This window comes from Dermacentor silvarum, chromosome 11 (genome assembly GCF_013339745.2).
Source record: "Dermacentor silvarum isolate Dsil-2018 chromosome 11, BIME_Dsil_1.4, whole genome shotgun sequence".
NCBI lineage: Eukaryota > Metazoa > Arthropoda > Arachnida > Ixodida > Ixodidae > Dermacentor > Dermacentor silvarum.
Window position 1 is genome coordinate 18460877 of NC_051164.1, and position 20995 is coordinate 18481871.

At 49.9% G+C, this 20995-nt stretch overlaps 1 protein-coding gene across 1 annotated transcript in view; it reads right to left on the reverse strand.

Moving 5' to 3' along the window:
- The window catches only part of LOC119432440 (arylsulfatase B), a 176847-nt gene that overhangs the window by 25938 nt on the left and 129914 nt on the right, over positions 1-20995 (reverse strand). Inside the window, exon 6 of the mRNA XM_049658237.1 lies at positions 19213-19339. Within this exon, the coding sequence (XP_049514194.1) occupies positions 19213-19339 (127 nt within the window). The remainder of the gene's footprint in view (positions 1-19212; positions 19340-20995) is intronic.

The window sequence follows — 20995 nt, forward strand, 5'->3', positions numbered from 1 at the left end:
ATATTTAGAAGGAACTACCGCATTTACTGCATTGGGGCTTGCTTTGTAGCTTTGGGACATATTTATCTATTTCCTAGACGCAGCAAAGTAATGTTGAATTTTTACTTTTTGGATAATTTGCTTTTGAAGATTGCCAAATAACGCAATATTCTGTTGTAAACAGCCCGACAACTACATGCTCAAGGAAGCTAAATTTTGGATAAAGTCGAGCTCAAGCAATTTCCATTCAAGAAGCAAAATTTCATTTATGTACATTTATTAGGTTTCCTAATAATGCCACCGAAACTAAGCAATATTCAGAATTTTGGTTCTACTTTTGTCCATTTTTGCGGGAAGGTACTAAAGCTACGAAGCTGCGGTTCAAAACTAATAAAGGTACATGAATGAAATTTTGCGTCCTAAATTGAAATTCATTGAACTCTAATTTATCCAAAATTTAGCTTCCTTGAGCGTGTAGTTGCCGGGCTGTTTACAACGGAAGATTGAAATATTTGGCAATCTTCAAAAGCAAATAATCCAAAAAGTAAAAATTCAACATTATTTTGCTGCGTCTACTAAATAGATAAATGTGTGCTAAAGCTGCAGAGCGAGCCGCAATGCAGTAAATGCGGTAGTTTCTTCTAAATATGGTCAGAACTGAGACACAGTTCGCAAAAACGATGTATCTCATGCTTGTTCTTGAACATTTATTTCTAAATCACAATTATCAATTTCTTTATATTATATATAGTTGGAATCTACAAGAATTAGGCTTTGTTATGGTATATACGACAAATTTATAACCTAAGTAGAAGAGCCGCCATGGTTGCTGCAAAAGTACTGAAAACCGGGTGCTCGTTCCGCCGGAGTGGGACCGCCACCTTAAGGAAGCAAAAGCAAGCCGCGAGACGCCTCACAAGGCAACGAAGGTGAGCGGCGATGAGCGGCGGCATGCAGATCGAGACGGAATCGGAAGCTAAGCCTAGCGTTCCGAACGTGTTCATGGGCCGACTGGGCCACATGGAATAGTTATCACCGGACCACGAGGAAGCCGGGCGTACATACCTCGAACGCATACAGTTATTTCACGGCGAACGGTGTGGTCGAGGGGCAGCAGCAGCGGGCACTGCAATGCAGCGTTTGCGGTCCGGCTACGTATACGCTATCCTTCACTCGTTGTGTTCGCCGACGACGCCAGCTGAGACGCCATACGCGGGCATTGTTTCAAAGCTCGCAAACTACTTCACGCTGAGGCCTTCGGTAATCGTGCAACGTTTCTCATTTCACAAACGAAGTCAGCAGCCCGGTGAAAGCATCGTGGATATTGCCTGGGATTCGACTCTGCGTTAACTGCGAGTTCGGCGTCTCCCTGTAAGACATGTTACGCGATCGTCTAGTCTACGGAGTTCGGGACGAAGGGCTGCAGCGGCGTCTCCTGGCTGACACTACGTTGGATTTCAAGAAGGCGTGCGAAAAGGCCGTCGCTGTCGAGTATGCCACGCGGTAAACAGTAACCATGAGAGGAGCGTTGCCTGCAGCGTCCGACTTACATCAGATGGATTAAGCGCCAAAGGGGGCCAAGCCGGGCGGAAAACAAGAGCCCTCCAAGGAGCCAAGGGCGACAAGAACCGAGCGGTGTTTCCGCTGCAACGGCGACCACGGCGCTACAAGCTGTGAGTTCCGCTACGTTGTCATTTCTGCAAGCAGGAGGGGCACTTCGTTCACCGCTGCCATCAAAATGAAGAGGAAAGAAGCAGGGCCAAGAGCGACAACAAACGCCCAGGCAAGTTGGGGTGCTCAGGACTATACGGACTCTACCACATCGCCAGTGGACTGCTAACATTCATGGCAACTGTCCCAGTGAACGGACAGCATGTATCGGTGAATCCGTTTCTTCCGTTGTCAACCTGAGGACACTGGACAAGCTGGGAATATCGAGGAAGACACTCTGACCGTGTTCCCGGGGAATGCGGAGCTATACACAGCAGCCTGTCTGGGTCGGGGCTGAACAGGAAGTTTTTGTCAAGTTCAACAGTGAAGAAAGCAAGCTACCTCTACTCGTCACGAAGTGGTCTGGAATCAGCATCCTGGAGAGAGACTGGTTTCAGCCACTAGGCATATCCCTGGAAGAAATGCACCAGCTCAATGGAGCTCCTGTTTCCAAGATATCCAGTGGAGGCCAGCCAGCTGTACGCAACCAGGGCAAGGTAGTGACGAGTGTGGAAATTCTGCTGGAGGACTATTCAGATGTGTTCAAACCTGAGCTGGGCAAGAGCACGGGTCCTTCGGTGAGGATTGAAGTGGAGGAGCAAGCCACGCCCAAGTTCTACAAGTCATCGCAAGTACCTTTCGCACTTCTGCCGAAGGCGTATGGAACCATAGAGAAGTTGGCGGAGCAAGGGATTTACGTTCCGATTAAGCATGCTCGATGGGCGACGCCTATATGAGGTGTGTTCAAAAAGAACCCGAACTTTTGAAATAGCGCGTCAACCGGTTGAGGGAGCACGCAGCGGCTAATGAGCGCACGTAGCGGCAGGTTTAGACAACAAACTGCCATGTGCGGTGTTTCGCTCCGACCGTTAGTTGGCGAGCTACAGCCGTTGAAGTGAGCACGTGCACAAGCTGCTCACTGGATTACGTGACAATGGAAGTGACAATGGAACCTGCGGTTTCCCTTTATTTTAATATTTTTTTCTCTATCTCTTCTGGGAAGAAGAAACGAGAATGCGTGTTAATATCTGCTTGTCCTGCTTCTCTACATGGTTACGGTCGAAATTTTGCTTCAATATTGAAGATGTCGGCAATAATCAACGCCTAAAGTCACAACGATTACGCCGATACCAAGTTTTCAACGCTGGGTGGACATTTTCCCAATCGCTGGAGGACTTTTTTGTGCGACCACCGGCAGAGGCTCGGCGGGCGAGCTCTGCGCAGCGACGCTCGTTCAAGCCACCATGTCTACGGTTATGCAAATCACCGTTGAGGGTGACGATATCTCGCCCGACGAAGTCAGTGAAAGCTCTGGGTGGACCACGGCATTATACAAGCGAAACTCCATCAGCAAGAATCCGATCGAGCAGGGTGGCCGAGCCATCCACACGCCACGTGGCGGGTACAAAAGCCCGGCTCCAGCGAGTCTTAAAAAACGGCTCACCACTGCTTCCAGACTGCCTCCACTACCGAAAGAGCACGTTCGAGTCATAATCCGTCCCCGTGGAGGACTGGACATCAGGAAGATGGGCACCTCAGAGCTACCCAGGCCCTCACTACCCGCCGTATCCGCGTACGGAGGATGTCATATGTCCGAACATGGTGCAAAACATGTCCGTGGCAAAACCACCATCAAAGCGCAACGCCATGGCCTACGCCGATGTGAAAGCTATACTTATTTGACAAGCAAGTTACGAAGTCAGTGCCTATTTCGCTGCCCCAGACAACTCGGGCAAGGGAGTTATTCGCGACATTGATCCAACCATCGAAGCGGGAGGAGCTCAAACGCCTCATCATTCAACCCAAGAATCCAAGGGCCGTCGAGGTGAGAAGAATCAAGAACACAAGCACGGTAGTCATCCTGTTTGATGGACTCAAAGTCCCGGACTATGTAAAATGCGGTCCCAGTTTGGTGAAATGCTCACTGTTTCACAGACAAAGCTGACGTTTGCTATGCATGTGGAAGGCTCGATCACAGAGCCGACGTTTGCCCAACCCCTGAAAATGCAATCTGCCGCGACTGTGGTGCGAGCAACCCGGACGGTAAGCACCAATGTACACCGAAGTGCATCCTCTGCGGAGGCCCTCATTCCACGGCTGACAGAACCTGCCAGCAAAGGTATCAAATTCCTTTCGTCGTTAGACAACGGAGAAGAGGACGGCGCAACCGCGACCAATCCAACCTATCAACTAGGTCGCCAACCCCTTTCAAGCCGGCCCTCAGCAGCTCGCACAGATCCAGGAGCCGATCACGAGACCCCGGCGGCAACGATGGCGGCTGCCAGGACCGTGCCTCTTCTAGGGGACGCTCCATGTAACGCTCGTCTTCCAGGGGCCGCAAAGCTTCCATGACGCGCTTCCGCTCAAGGGGCCGCTCCCTTTCCAGGGGACCAGGAGTCCACCAGATCCAGGAGCCTGCTGATCGTGGTACCAAATGGGCTGACCGGGTCAAGGAATCGCCGAAAAAGGTAACGGGGTGTCAATCGCCAGAGCATAATAGGATAGCACAGTTGGAAAAAGAAAACGCTTCGTCAAAATACGCAATGGAGCAGCTTAGAGCAGAAATTGCAGAACTAAAAAAAATCACAGCATATCCACGAAGTGAATGATGATGAGTGGGCGAATCACCGGGGGATCATTCGGGTAAACCACAGCTACGGACGAGAGATAAAGAGAGCGCGCGTCGGGAACGAGAGAGAAAATTACACCATCTTCCCGTAGGGGAACACTGAGTAGTATGCGAAGCAGCCATGGGGTCGACTCAAGGTAGTTTTATCAGCTGTATAAACTTGGACATGCAGCAGCACCAGCAACGCGCAGAACTATTGTCGACGCCGTCGGCGTTTTGCCCGCGTTCGCACCGAACGCGCGCAAAGTGGAACCGGAACCGGAAGCGGAACCGGAACGCCATCTAGTGAACAATTCATAAAACTACAGGTGGCTACATACTACATCGGAGGAAGGACAGACCCACGCCTTAAGGAGCTTCGCCCCTAAAAGGCTAGTAAGCGAGAGACTGTTAATTCAATCCACTCAGGCCAATGCGGCAGAAACTCCCATGGAGATCCCAGTAGCGGAATCGACTGCCAATGGTCTACCCAAGAAGAGGGCGTTGGCGGTTCATGGCTTAGACAAGAGCGCAAGTGCGCGTAAATTGGAAAAGACGATAGATAAAATTGACGAATCCCTCGAAAAAGTTTAAATTGTAATCGACAAACTCGCGGAGGCGGTAAGAGCACTAGGGGCCAGGTGCAATAATCTGGAGCGCCAGGTTTCGGCAACGGCTCCAATTACGTCGACGGACAAACTGAATACTACCGACACTGAATGGTAGGCAGCGGCTGCACTCCGCAGCATTTTATAAGACACGCCAACTACTACGTACCACCATGGCGGCACATCACAGGGCAATAAATGTCTGGCAGTGAAACTGTAGGGGACTCTATCGTAAAAAGAACGTCCTCCAACAGTTCACTTCGCTCCCACCCGGAAAAGCCGCATGTCATCTTAATGCAAGAAACGCTCACGGATACGGTCACCCTACCGGGCTATAAATCGCATACCCGGTATTGAGATAGGAAAAAGGGCATCAGCACGCTAGTCACCAACAAATGTACGTTCATAGTCCACGATCTCAATCTTGAATCCAATAAGGTTGAACATTCGCTCGTGGAAATCATCCCCAGCGGACAGTTCAAGACCAGTGTATTCATACTTACCATATACAGTAAACCCAAAGACCTCAGGCAAAGATCCGAAGCAATCAACAGGGCCGTTAGCAAGGCCAAGACATTCCCACTCCTGGTGGCCGGAGACTTGGACGCTCCGCATCAAGCATGGTGGTACCCACAAGCTAACCGCAGGGGCGTTGACCTATGGCAAGCCATAGTCAATAATAACCTCACACTTATAACGATCCGGCTTTTCCGACCAGGATCGGCAACTGCTGCTCTAGGGATACCACGCCTGACCTCTTTTTCATACGGAATGTAGAGTCCGCCTCTTGGTCCAACCTCGACGTGGACCTGGGCAGCGATGACAATATCCTGGCCACCTGCGCCAACGTGAGAAGCGGGAACCTCAAAGCGTTCACTATTACAGACTGGGACTCCTTTCGCAAGATTAGGGAGGAGCGAGCACAAGCACAGGACTCAGCACATAGTCCAGAGCAGTGGGCTGAACAGTTAAAAGAGGATACCATCATCATCCTCTTCTTCTTCTTCACTTATTCCTGCGATCTCCAATTACCCCTGTCTTGCGCTAGCTGATTCCAACTTGCGCCTGCAATTTTTTAACTTCATCACGCCACCTAGTTTTCTGCCGTCCTCGACTGCGCTTCCCTTCTCTTGGTATCCATTCTGTAACTCTAGTGGTCCACCGGTTATCCATCCTACGCGTTACATGGCCTGCCCAGCTCCATTATTTCCGTTTGATGCCAGCTAGAATATCGGCTAACCCCGTTTGTTCTCTGATCCACACCGCTCTCTTCCTGTCTCTTAACGTTAGTCCTAAGATTTTTCGTTCCATCGCTCTTTGTGCGGTCCTTAACTTGTTCTCGAGCTTCTTTGTTAACCTCCAAGTTTCTGCCCCATATGTTAGCACCGGTAGAATGCAATGATTGTAGACTTTTCTTTTCAGCGACAGTGGTAAGCTCCCAGTCAGGATTTGGCAATGCCTGCCGTATGCACTCCCACCCAATTTTATTCTTCTGTAAATTTCTTTCTCGTGATCAGGGTCCCCTGTGGGTAATTGACCTAGATAAACGTACTCCTTTACAGACTCTAGAGGCTGACTGGCGATCCTGAATTCTTGTTCCCCTGCCAGGCTATTGAAGTTGAACATTATCTATGTCTTCTGCATATTCATCTTCAACGCAATTCTTACACTTTCTCGATTAAGGTCCTCAATCATTTGCTCTAATTTGTCTCCATTGTTGCTGAATAGGACGATGTCATCTGCAAACCGAAGGTTACTTAGATATTCGCCATTGATCCTCACTCTTAAGCCTTCCCAGTCTAAGAGCTTCAATACTTCTTCTAAGCATGCAGTAAATAGCATTGGAGAGATTGTGTTTCCTTGTCCGACCCCTCTCTTGATAGGTAACTTTCTACTTTTCTATTGGAAAACCAAGGTAGCTGTGGAATCCTTGTATATATTTGCTAAGATATTCATGTATGCGTTCTGTACTCCTTGATTATACGTAATGCCTCTATGACTGCTGGCATCTCTACTGAATCGAATGTCTTTTCATAATCTATGAAAGCCATATAGAGAGGTTGATTGTACTCCGCGGATTTCTCGATTACCTGATTGATGACATGGATATGATCCATCGTTGAATATCCCATCCTGAAGCCAGCCTGTTCTCTTGGTTGGCTGAAGTCCAGTGTTTCCCTGATTCTATTGGAAATTATCTTGGTGAATATTTTATACAATACTGAAAGCAAGCTAATGGGTCTGTAATTCTTCAATTCTTTAACGTCTCCCTTCTTATGGATAAGTATAATGTTGGCATTTTTTCAGCTCTCTGGTACACTTGAAGTTGTGAGGCATTGCGTATAAAGGTCCGCAAGCTTTTCAAGCATATCTCCTCCATCCTAGATTAAATCGACTGTTATTCCATTTTCTCCAGCAGCTCTTCCCCTGGTCATGGCTTTCAAGGCCCTTCTAACTTCATCGCTAGTTATAGAAGGGGCCTCTGTATCCTGTTCATCACTACTTCGAATGGAAGTAGCTTGGCTTCTCTGGGAACTGTACAGGTCAGTATAGAATTCTTCCGCTGCTTTTACTATGTCATCGAAATTGCTGATGATATTACCCTGCTTATCTTTCAGTGCATACATTTTGCCTTGTTCTATGGCTTGTTTTCTCACCAATTTCATGCTGCGTCCATTTTTTACTGCTTCCTCAATCTCGACAACCAAGTCTGAGCTAATTCTTTACAGACAGGTCCGCAAAGGTCCTAAACCCAGGGGTTGGAAGCCCCTGGACGAAGTCGACATAGAACTACACACCAAAAGCGAGGCGAGCATTCCTAGGGTCGACACCCTAAAGGTGCTGGGAATGTTCATCGAGTCTACCGGAGGTAACATCACGACGCTCAAAAAAAAATCACGACCAAGACGGAGTGCATGATTGGATTAATCAATTGAATCTCCAACAAGAGGAGCGATCTAAAGGTCTCCTACGGCTATTCCACGCATTCTTAATGAGTCACATAATTTACGTGGCTGCAATGCACAAATGGTACGGACCGCCTTCTTCAACTAGGTGTACATAATACACTCAACGAAATCATCGAAGCTCAGGAAACGGCTCAAGTATCACGACTCTCTACAACCCTGCGGGGAGGGAGATTCTCGTGGTCTTAGGAATCGGCCCCACTGTAGCGATGGAACGTAAATGTGAAATGTCAGATTACCTACGGGACAATATTATGGTTGCTCCTTTTGCCAAAAACGTGCATCCACAACACAATGCGGGCAGCGCAAAGCTAGGGCTGTGGCATTGCTCCGGAGGGTAAAAGCCTCGCCTCACACGGTCACTTTCGTTGACGCGGCCCAGTACGGGCACACATCGGACTTCGTCGCAGCGGTAGTTAATCATGACGGACACGTCACTTGTGCGGCCTCCAGCAGAGACAGCACCCCGGCTAGGGCAGAGCAGGCTGCGATCGCTCTGGCACTTCTCTACGATAAGAGAGCTGAAATATTTACTGACTCGAGGGCGGCGGTTCGGGCATTTGCATCTGGTACCATCGCCAAGGAAGCTCATCGAATTCTCAAAGGCAAAGTCATCCAGCCACATACAATCACGTGGTTCCCGGCACATATAGAACCCCAACTCGACTCCCTCCCCAAAGTCAATGACATCGCACATGTCCAACCGCGCGAACCCTCCGCGCTGACGCCACTGCGAGTGGAGGCTCCGTCGATTCTAGGCTCGTCGAGTTCCGTGACACTCTCTCCACGAGGTTACCAAACACTACTTGGTAGGAGGCTGTACCCTCCCCCACACGGCACACTAACCAGACCTCAAGCTGTCGCACTACGCATACTTCTGACCGGATCGGGATGAAGTATGCCGGCAACATATGCGGGTGGTAAAAGAGATGGAGAAGGGAGACCGGATGGCGACACAGCAAACTGATTTTTTAATACCACGCAACCTCAAAACCAAAACTAAAAATCAAGCACACTCAAACACACTGCGGGAAAAATACTAACAAACATACAATCGAAAGCTTAATATACTCAACATATTCCAATTTACGCCCACGCTTGTTTGTGCCGGTTAATTCTCCAAAGTCAGGCAACCCTGTCCTATCGCTGAGACGCTACCAATAGGAGTCACCTTGCTGCGCTTGTCGTTGCACGCCTGTTTGGACTTGTCGGCACCTTTCCCAAGCAGTTGTCGCTCTCGTTGATGATGTAGTCGCCTTGCCGTCGTCGCGTCGTCTCTTTTCTCGGTGGTGAGCTCGTCGGTACTTCGTCGGTGATGAGCTCGTCAGTAAGTCTTCAGTGACGGCGCTCGGCGTTGCTTAGGCCCACCTGGATAGGCCTAGCGTCGGGATGCGTCGCAACTTCTTCATGAGTGCCGACGTGGCGTCCCGCGGAGAATCGAACGTGCCGGTCTGCCGCGGAAGAGGGATCCTCTCTGGGGTGCCCGGTCCTGCCGTGAGAGGCTGCAGCTAGTCCAGGAGCCTCGCTCGAACTTGCCGAGGTCGACGGCCACACCTTGGACGGCCAACGTCACGGACTCAGCCAGACCCCCAAGTCTCCCGTCGCCAGAGCGGAGCTGGCGATGCGACCTTCCTGGCCCGGAGCCACGTCGATAATCCACCGACAGCGCCGTTCATCCCTCGATTATGCCTCGGCTCACGCGCCTCGAGAGCTCGTGCCGTTCCGAACACTGTGCTTCACGTGCTCTTCTTTTTCGCGCCGCAGGCGGCCTCTTACATATGACATGGGTCCCCTTTTAAGAGTTATTTCACAAAAAAGTGCCTTCTGTCCGTCTTCTTTCTTGGTGGTGAACTTGACTCTTGTGACTTGGGTGCTTCTCTGTGCTTCGTCGCCGCTTACCACTTATCACCACACTTCACTGCACTGTCGCGCACGTTTCACTAGTTGCACTGTTCACAACACTCATGAGTTCATTGTTCGCACCCCAAAATACATTGCCCTCAATTGTTCGCAATGTTATGAAGTTGTGAAGCCACTCACCAAAGAGACTATACATTGTTCACAGTACTAAACCACTACCTGGTCTTTCATTCGGTTTATAGCACCGTCTCACAAAACTTTGTATATCCCAGTGTATCCCTGGCCAAAATACCATTTTCGTTAGTGCTGTTGCCATCTGGTTTCTATTTCTATGACCATTAGCGAGTTCCTTTTCCAAAAGGCTTCGTCTATGTTGCATGGGCAACATCAACTGCCTCCTGCGTTCGCCCTCGCTCCAAAACGTCCTATATATCAGGCCATCTTTTAATTCATAAGAAACTCCTGACCTGTTTCCTTCTCTCATAGGTCTTCCCCCGATTCTTCGCCTCGCGTACCTAAGTGATTGGTCCTCTCTCTGCTGTCTCCCCAACTCTTCAATTGATAAACCAAGCTGCTTCACTACTGAAGGCGTGTTGGCCTCTTGCGCTTTACTCTCCTTAGTGCCAGCGTAGTTCCTAGGTCCGCTGGGTTGAGTAGGTTCACTTCGCCACTTAGGGTCCTCTACTCCCCTCACTCCTGATACATTACCTAAAATTAGGTCATATAGAGGATCTTATATGCACCTGGCTGTCACCTTTCCTGTATAATATGGCGTGCATATATGAATCTGAGCTTCTGGAAGGTGTCTCACGGATCTGTCGACTAACATAACAAGCTTCACCTTTCCATTCATATTCTTTGGATGTACTAACCTCTTCCTTACTAGTACGGTGTTCGCGCCCGTGTCCCTTAATATGGTAGCCCTCTTCCCCTCTACTTTGCCTTCTACTACTGGCATGTCTCGCTCTTTCTTATCGACAATGGCTACGCTTACCACTTCTAATTTCTCCTTTTCTAAGAACCTGTTCGCCTCGTCAGTATCATTAGGTGCTGTGACCGCTAGAACTTTTTCCGTTCTTTGTCTACATTCTTCAGTGTTATGCCCACTCCTGTTGCACCATTCGCAATATTTCCGCTGGCGTTGGTCATCGCGTCCTGCACGACAATGAATTGCTTGATGACCGAGACGGTCACAGAGGAAACATCTCTGCTGGGCCCTGCGCCCACTCATTTGGGATCTCTCTCTCAGCTCGTCGTCCTCTGCAGTGTGAGCATCTCTAACACTATTCCCTAGGTTTACCAATCCCTGCGCCTCTACAAACTGGTCCGTTTGTTCTGCCATTTCTTTCACCGTCTGCAATTTTCTTTCTTTCAGAAATATGGCTAACCCTTTGCTACATCTGGCAAGAAACTGCTCACCCACAATCTTGTCGCGGATTGCTTCATATGTCTTTTCCGTTTCCGACAGTTCTATCCACCTTTCAAAATAGTTAGTTAATCGGCACGCGAACTGTTTGCCTGTCTCAGAGTCTTCTGGCTTGCATGACCGAAACTTCTCCCGAAACCCTTCTGCCGTCAACCTAAATCTCTGTAATAAAGTCTTCTTCACCTTGTCGTAGTCTAGTGATTCTTCAGCTGACATACGCCCATATACACTCAACGCTTCACCCACTAAACATAGGCTTAAGGCGTTAGCCCACTCGCTCTTCTCCCAGCCTTGCCCGACCGCTATTCTCTCAAACCGATGCAAATACGCATCCAAGTCGTCTCTTCGCTCGTCAAAAGGAGCCATTAATTTTCTAGGGCAAATCCGCTTTGGTCTGGAAGAAGCTGAGTCAAATGACGCCGATCCGGGTGAAGTCGTGCCGTCGCGAGAACCCGCGCCCATCTCCGCTAGTGTTATCTTTAGCTCTAAAATTTCTTTTTCGCTTTTCTGCTGTTCGCGTGCTCGTTCGTGCTTCTGGCGCTCTCGTTCGTGCTCCTTCTCTTTCTCTTGTCGAGTGTACTCGAAAAATGTCATGGTCTCGTCCTTTGACAGGTTTAAATCCTTTGCTATTGCCGCCAAACGTTCCCACTCCATCTTTGCTACTCCCGAGTATCGGTGACTGGGCTAAGATAGAATCCTGGAACGGATCCTGGCACAGGCTCGCCAATTGTGATGTGTTTGTTGTCACCGATCTCGGGGGCGTGCGGGTGTTATGAGAGATGGAGAGGGAAGACGCATGGCAACACAGCAAGCAGATTTTTAATCTCACACGAAAGCCAAAAACCTCAAACTAAAACTCAAGTACACACTGAACTAAGACACAATAAACAAATAAATGTTAACAAATGTACAACCTAATAAAGCAATAAACATGCCCTAAATTCCGCCTCCGTTAGTTCTGGGTGTTTCCTACACGGAAGTCTAGCAACCTTAGCTTCATACTCTGACTATACAATAAAGAATCGTTCTCACAGAGTTCGTCGATGCGCGTTTCTTTCCAGCCGGAAACTTGTAGGATCTTTCTCCATGTGGTTGTTTCTTGCCGACTGTCGCATAATCGATGCTGCATAGAAGTCGGTCCTTCAACTCGCTCGTCTCGGGAGCCTGGGTAACCCGGTCGCTGTTGCTGACGTGGCAGGGAGGCGCGACGGGTTAGGCCTAGCGACGTGCTCGGCCGCCGCTTCCGTCTAGCTCCTTTCCCGAGTGCCGACGTGGCGTTCCGGGGATCATCAAACGTGCCGGTCTGCCGCGGAAGAGGGATCCTCTCTGGGGTGCCCGGTCCTGCCGTGAGAGGCTGCAGCCAGTCCAGGAGCCTCGCTCGAACTTGCCGAGATCGACGGCCACACCTTGGACGGCCAACGTCACGGACTCAGCCAGACCCCCAAGTCTCCCGTCGCCAGAGCGGAGCTGGCGATGCGGACCTTCCTGGCCCGGAGCCACGTCGATAATCCACCGACAGCGCCGTTCATCCCTCGATTATGCCTCGGCTCACGCGCCTCGACAGCTCGTGCCGTTCCGAACACTGTGCTTCACGTGCTCTTCTTTTTCGCGCCGCAGGCGGCCTCTTACATATGACATATGTAAGCTCGGTGATAAATCGGTGATACCGGTGATACCGGTTATACGAGACCATGACATTTTTCGAGTACACTCGACAAGAGAAAGAGAAGGAACACGAACAACTTGAAGCTTCATGCACTAAACAAATTCTAATCTGCGCCTACACTCGTCTGTGGCGGCTATCCCAACCTGAATTTATTTCACTACATCAATCCAGAGCTTATAGTCCAGACTGCTCTAGCTGCGGACAACGTAGTACTTTAGACCACATGCTCTGGCCCCTCGTTACAGAGGGGCCCGCATCGATGCACTGCAGAGGAGTGGAGCTCTGCTCTTCGGAGCTCCGACCAGTCACGCCAATTTTGGGCTGTCCAGAGAGCCCACGATGCGGCGCTGGAGCTCGGTCTCCCCGCCCCGACGTGGGTGCGGCCCGCGGCTTCGCCTCCCTGAGAGGGGGCAATGGAGCTTCTCAGGACCTTCATTCAAGTTCTTTGTCCGTCCGTCCGTCCGTCCGTCCGTCCTTCCCAATCTTTTCCGCGTTATAATTTCAGGTATACCTTACTTTGTTCTTGTTGATCAGTTTCGACAGTTCAGCGAATTCTTTCTGACCTCTCGAGTTTCACACTTTCATGTTTTGCCGTTTCTTTATTAGGTACTTTGTTGTTTGGGAGAGCTTACCTACTGGTTGCCTTGGTGCCTTACCTTCCACTGCAATTGCTGCTTCTGAGATCAACCTAGTTACGGTTTCATTCATTACCTCTATGTTGTCTTTATCTTCCTGTTCTAAAGCTGCATATTTGTTTGCGAGCACCAGCCTGAATTGGTCTGCTTTTATTTACCCTTACTGCGTCTAGGTTGGCCTGTTTCTTCTTGACTAATTTTATTCTAGACGGCGCTAAGCTATGGTCATTGCACTCTACCCTACCTAACACTTCTACATCCTGCACTATGCTGGGATCGACAGAGAGTATGAAATCAGTTTCATTCCTTGTTTTTCCATTAGGGCTTTTCCAGGTCCACTTCCTGCTGTTGCGCTTCCTCAAGAAAGTATTCATTATTCGGAGCCTATTCCTTTCCGCGAATTCTACCAACATCTCTCCTCTAGTGTTCCTAGAATCGATGCCGTGGTTGCCAATTGCTTGCTCGCCAGCTTTCTCCTCACTTTTGCATTGATGTCGCCCATGACTACAGTGTACTGAGATTGCACCTTTCTCATTGGTAATTCAACGTCTTCATAAGACTGTTCTATTTCTTCATCATAGTGACTGGAGGTTGGGGCGTAGGCTTGTAGAATCTTCATTCTATACCTCCTATTCAGCTTTATTACAACTGCTACCCTCTCATTAATGCTGTAGAATTCATCACTGTTGCCCGCTATGTCCTTATGGACTTAGCGGGCAAATCCTACTCCGAATTCTCTCCTATCTGAAAGACCTCTGTAGCTGAGGACGTGGCCGTTAGTCAGCACTGTATAAGCCTCACCAGTTCTCACCTCACTAAGGCCAATAATATCCCAGGAAACACCGGATAATTCTTCGAATAGTCCTGCAGGGCGGCGACAAAGAAAGTCCAGACTGAACTGGAGGTGGACAGGGTGGATAGCCGCCTCGCTAATCTTATAGAAGCTAAAAAGTCACTGTTATACAGATGGAAAGGGCAGAAACTCAACCGAAGGCTGCGAAAAAAGGATTGCCGAGCTCAACAAAACTACAGAAGATTACTGCCAAACCCTGAGCAGAGAACAGTGGGATGAGGTCTGCAATTCAGTAGATGGTCAGATGAGAGTTGCAGCTAAATGGAACCTACTCAAGCATTTACTCGATGACACCAATACCAAGTCGAACCAAGACAAGTGATAGCGAAGGTTCTCCACGAGCCATCACAATCAGAGACGGTAGAGACCGTACTCGAAAGACTCGTTCGCAAGTACCTGCCACTGGGCAGCTCGAGTGACGAAGACTATCCGCCCTACAAAGGCTCATCTTGCCCCGAGCTAGATTACCCCTTTAATTCATTCGAAGTAAGGGAAGCCTTACAGAATCGAAATGGCAGGTCAGCCCCTAGTCCTGATGATACATATATAATAATTACCGACGTACATCGGTAACACATCTTTTACTCAAAGCAGGTCTGCCGACAATAAATGAGCGAAATCGTTCTGCAAGACTTAAATTTATGTACCAATTAATTAAAGGACATTACAGAACTGAACTCACCCATTTAATTCATTTTTCGTCTGGGTATGCGACCCGACAACGACATCAGCTAGCTTTAACTCCTTTTCGCACCTGTAATAACTGTTTTAAATACTCATTTCTTCCCCGAACTATTACCGATTGGAATAACCTCACTAACAATGAAGTGTTGCAACCGTCACTGACGTTATTCGCACAACATATTACTTAGTGTGTGTTACTGCATTTCATCACTTTACTGTACTATTGTGTATTTTATTTTTACTGTTTGATATCTTGTTCAAATGTTGTATTCCTGATGCTGGCTGCAGAGCTTCAACCTGCTCCCTTATTTCTTTTGTTTACATTTTGCCAGTTTTGTGAAACTGCTTAATTCTTTTTCCCACCCTGCTATAATCCCGATGCCGGCATTGCAGTATCAATAAATAAATAAATGGTAGCAAAGGCCCGACAATGTCCAGGTGAATAGTGTCGAAACGTGCACCAGGGAGCGGAAATTGTCCCTATGGCGGCTTGGTGTGTCGTTGCACCTTCTGGCAGGCTGTGCAAGACTGTACCTACGTCGGGCGCGCACACGACGCCAGACGTAACATTTGCGTGATAAGGGGCCTTACGTGGCACGTACGCTTGGATTGCAGAGCGATTCTATCGATTTGAGTGATTGATCGAACAACTTTATTGAGGGTCCTGTGAAGCTAATTAGGGGCGGGCCTTAGCCCCGACCTAGGCTTCGGCCGCGAGCCATTGGGCTGGGGCGGCTTCCTCGGCTCGCTGGACGGCCCAGAGTTGATCTTCTAATGCGGAGCTTAGCAGAGCCGCCTCCCAGCGCGTCCTGCGGTTAGAGACGGCCTCCTCGTGGTTTCTGTGTATTTCGTCGATTAAACTCGAGCATTCCCATAGCATGTGTCCCAGGGTGGCCCTTGGCATCGCACGCCCTACGTTTATCCGTCGAATAAAGATCTGGGTAACCTAGACGGAAGATCACTGGATTTGGGTACGTGTGTATTTGCAGTTGTCTCCACGCAACTGCCTGCTTCTTACTTAATTTGTTGTGTGATGGCGGGTATTTGCGTCTACCGAGCTTGTAGTGCTGCGTTATTCCATTATAGCTAGTCATACGTTCCCCCCACTCCCACTCCCCCACGCATGTGGCATCGGCCAAGGCTTCCACAACTGCTCGGTTCGTGAGCTCTCAAGCCGCCTCGTTGCCGGCCAGTGGGGTGCGGGTGTGTGCGGGCGTCCATATGAATGACGTGTCGGTTTTGTTTCGGATTTTGCCCTCGTTATTCCTTAGTATTCGCAGCGCTTCTCGGGAGACCCGGTCGTTAGCATAGTTACGTATCGCTGTTTGCGACTCGCTGATGACTATTTCGGCCTCCGTGGTGGACACTGCGATGGCGATGGCCACGTCCTCGGCTGTCTCGACATGTGGGGTTTGCACCGTTACGCTCGTCTTGCATTTGCCTTCGCAATCGACTGCCGCGGCCACGTAGCCGCGCCTGCTCGCATATCGGGCCGCGTCCACGAAGACCGCTTTTTTGCAGTTGCCGAATTTCCTTTGCAGGTCCTGCGCTCTCTTGTTCCTTCTACCGACGTGATGTTCCGGGTGCATGTTTTTGGGTAACGGCGGAACTACTATTATGTCTCTCACCGTCGCGGTTACGTGTGCCTTTTCTCGAAGCTGCGTGTTATAAATTATGCCTAGTTTTACGAGGATGCACCTACCCGTTTTCGTCCTTGAAAGTCTTTCGCAATGAGCTATGTCGTGTGCTTCTATTAAATCGGCGAGCGTGTTGTGCAACCCTAGTTCTAACAATTTCCCTGTACTCGTGTTCCTTGGTAACCCTAAGGCTTGCTTATACACTTTCCTGATTAAGCGTTCTAATTTCGCTTTCTCGGCGACCTGCCACTTTAAGAGGCAACGTACGTGATTCTACTTAGAACGAAGGCTTGCACGAGCCGAATTGTGTTGCCTTCTTTCATAACGCTGTGTCTGTTTGTAATGCGTTTTACAGCGTAATCTGTTATGGGCTGGTTCCAATAGCCGTTTCGGTTCGCGATGATGCCGTCGCCGGCGTTTGGCCGTAACCGCTATCGCCGGAAATGCGAAAAAAATGGTCCGCTCTCCGCCGGGATCGAACCAAGGCCCGCTGCGTGGGAATCGGATACTTCACCAGTGAGCCACACAAGCGCTTGCTATGAGGCAGCAGAAATATTCCCTTTAAACGCGCCGCAGGCGCAGACGACCCGAGCCTCCGCCAGTATGGTGGTACCATCTAGTTAAATTGCCTGCAACCGCCGCGCGCGCAGGCGCAGACGACGAGATGTGATTCAGACGTGGCGCGCAATCAACCCTATCGATGGTAAATGTGCGCCACGTATTCTGGGTACCTCTTCGGTACACGTTATGACGTCTCCTTGCAAGGTACGAACCGCTGCTGAAGAAGCGAATCGTAAAGCTACGTGTGCGGCTACAACCAGGCATCATCGGGCTCAGGGAAGGCGTCAGAACTTTCTTTAGCCGACGGCGAAGATCAGCACTCATAATGGACACATGATCCCCGGTGTCAATCAACGCGCAGACAAGAACATTGTCGACGAAAACGTCCAAAAGATTATTGTTTGTGGGTAAGGTGAAGCGAGGATTTCGTGCCAATGTCGTCAATGCAGCTTCACCTCCAGAAGCTGCACTGTCTAGTTTTCCGGTCGGGGGTGCTGCAAGTAGGTCGGAGAAGGAGCACGGCGTGACGGTGGCGAACGAGATTGACGGCGGAGGGGAGAAGGCGAGCGGGAGTAGCGGGGTCGTGCCAGAGGTGTCGCAGGGTCAGATGATGGGTCGGGCATAGAAGGAGCGAAGGAAAAGGACGCGCTAGAGGGACGAGGGTGGTAATCAGAAGAATAGCACGTCGGGGAAGTCCAGTGGCTGCGGCAGTGGCGAGCAATGGTTCCAATGCGTCGGCCGTTATTACAGATCGGATTGTCGTCGACGGTTCGCCTTTCGGACGGGTTGCGCTGTTTATAAGAGGAGTAAGAAGAGCGGGGTGAGAACGTGCGTACAGAAAGAGGTTCCGAGCACACGGAACGAACGGAGTGCAGGCTGACGTTCGACAACTCTTGACGGACGACGGCCTGGATCAAGGAGATCGTCGCCGGAGAATGATCAGGTGACGGGAATGGAGGGGCCGCCGGTTGTGCTGCTTCGACCTCACGACGAATGATGCGGGTTAAGTTGTCACATCGCGAAGGCTGGTGGAAGAGATCGTCACAGGATGACGTAGCAGCTGTGTTGGGAAGTCGCGTGATGTGCTGGGGATACCGGGTGGCTTTTTGCATGCTCGAGACGGCGGCACTCCTTGAGAATCATATCGATGCTGGTGACGTTTGTAAACACTAGTAAATTGAAGGCGTCGTCAGCAATGTCTTTGAGAACGTGATTAACCTTATCGTCCTCCGACATGTTCGGGTCAGCCTTGGCACAAAGGGCCAAGACGTCGAGAATGTACGACACGTAGGACTCGGTCGACATCTGCACACGTGTAGCAAGGGCCTTCTTGTCATTTAGTTGGCGACCGAACGGATTGCCAATAGCCAAAAAGGTCGCGGAGCTTCTCTTTGAAGAGATTCCAGCTCGAGATCTCTTCGTGAGTAGGGAACCATGCCCGTGGAGCTCCGTAGAGGTAGAAAAGAACGTTGGCAAGCATAATAGTCGTATGCCACCTGTGACTGGTGCTGACACATGCGTATTACCGGAGCCAGTCGTCAATATCAGGACTGCCGACTCCAGTAAAAGCACCAGGATCCCCAGGGCGGGCGGGGGGGGGGGGGGGGGGGGACGGTCACGTAGGTCGGGGCTGCAGGCGGAGACGCTTGCGTGCATGAAGTTCTGGCAGCAGGAGTCGAAGCTGCAGAGGCGCGGTTGCCACCGCTGCAAAGCTCCATGACGAGTACGGGGAACATCCGCCTCCACCAAATAATGCTACGTGTAGCTGATGCCCACGGCTATTTACAATTTATTTACAGGGAAACTATCGGAAGCCAAAATGGCAACGCTATATCAAGCGGGGACACGTCGTCCTCCTTCACCTCAGTGCAGCCACACTGTTGCGGCTGTTCCGTATCAATACAATACCCACCTTGCTTTGGTCTCACTCAGACTGGCAGTATCGCAAATAAATAAATAATAATGAACCAGCAGTCACTGTGCTGACGCAGACGATTCTTGCCGTAAGGGATACTTCACCTGCAAGGAGTCTCCTCTTCTTGTCTTTTATGTGAGAGAACTTATTGATGTTCTCTATCGGCGCTTGAAGCAGGCCTTCACGATTGACGCCATGAGCTGCGTGGTGGGCTATGTACAGGAACAGGGGCTGCAATGGAATGAGAAAAAGGCGTTCTCAGCTGCGTCGAATGATGCAGCTTCCTCGGGAAATATTTTGAAGCAAGCGTACGAGATAGGCAGGGAGGAGGGGAGTAAGAAAAAGCAGGGACGTCAACTATACACTTTGTCTAGTATACAGGGTATAGCAGATAAATTTAGCCAGGGTTTAAAATACGTCGAAGGATGTTGTTCGCTGTTGCGTGAAGCAAGACAAACTATCTTTTGTAATCTTAACTGCATAATTAAGAAGGAGGAATAAACAAATTTTGAAAAGGGCAACTTTAGAGCAAAATTTCCACAGAGACAGTTGTAGAGCATTCGGGAAAACATCAAATTCAGCAGCTTTTAGTTTCCCACTTCTTCAGTAATAAGTTTTTTTCTGCATCCTTTAGAAACACCGCTAAATATGGAAAAAACCATGAGCCATTCCACTCAGTAAAGGTGGAGGGCCAATGAAGCTGTTTAGCGCACGACGAAGAGGTGACACAGAATGTTAAGCAAAGGTACGAAAATGTTTATGCTCCTGATTGGTGGTCATCGAGACGATAGGTACGCACGCACATTCACGTATCACCTCTGTTATTAAATCGGTCCGTCACGCAAGACAATGGATGGCTCATACCACCTTAAGCAACGGCTCATACCGCCGTAAACGCGGCCTTCCCTTTATAGAAGAGAAGTGAAATTCTATACTTGGAATGCCAGCAAACTTGGAAGTAGAAAAAATCGAGAAGAAGACATAGACAAAGTGACAGGAAGGTGGCTGTCACTTTGTCTATGTCTTCTTCTCGATTTTTTTCTACTTCCAAGTTTGCTGGCATTCCAAGTATAACCATGTACCAACTAGCCCAACAAGCCACTCTCATGAAATTCTATACTGGAATGATGAGTGGCGACGGAGCCAGCTGTGGAAGGAGACGACGACGAATGCGTTAGTGGCACGAGCGCGTTGGCGTGGTTGCCACTCCCCAACATTCTCGCCGGGAAAGCACCGCGTCAGCACATCCACCACCTTCTGCCGTCGCTCTCCCGACCATATGCCGTTGATTTCCGAGAGGAGGAGGAGGAGGAGGAGGAGGAGAGAAATAGAAGGCAGGGATGTTAACCAGAAATGCGTCTGGTTGGCTACCCTACTCCGGGGGACGGGAAAGAGGGAATAGAAAGATGAGATAGAGAGAGGAGAGGGGTGGGGGAGGAAGGACACGGTGAGCTCGCGCACGCACGCGGAGGGCCTGAGCAATTCAAAGGCGTTCACATAGAGGCCAGTCGTCCTCAAGTAAGACAACAGTGCCTTCACAGCTTTGTGGGCTGACGAGCGATGGGGACGGTCTTCAAGGAGCACCTGCACGGACAACGGTCGATCGTCAAGTCGTCGCAATGCGTTCGATAAAGTTTGTCTTTCCGACTGAAATCGATCGCAGTGACACAATAAATGTTCTATGTTCTCTTCGCTGCCGCAGACGTCGCACGTGGCACTTTCGGTCATTCCAATCAAAGCACAGTACGCCTTCGTGAAAGCCGCTCCCAACCACAGCTGGTATAGAAGCGATGCCTTACGTCGGTGAATCCCGGGTGGAGGTCGGAGTTGGAGCGAAGAGTTCAGTACGTGTAGCCTCCTGCGCCTTATATTTGGGGTGTCCCACTC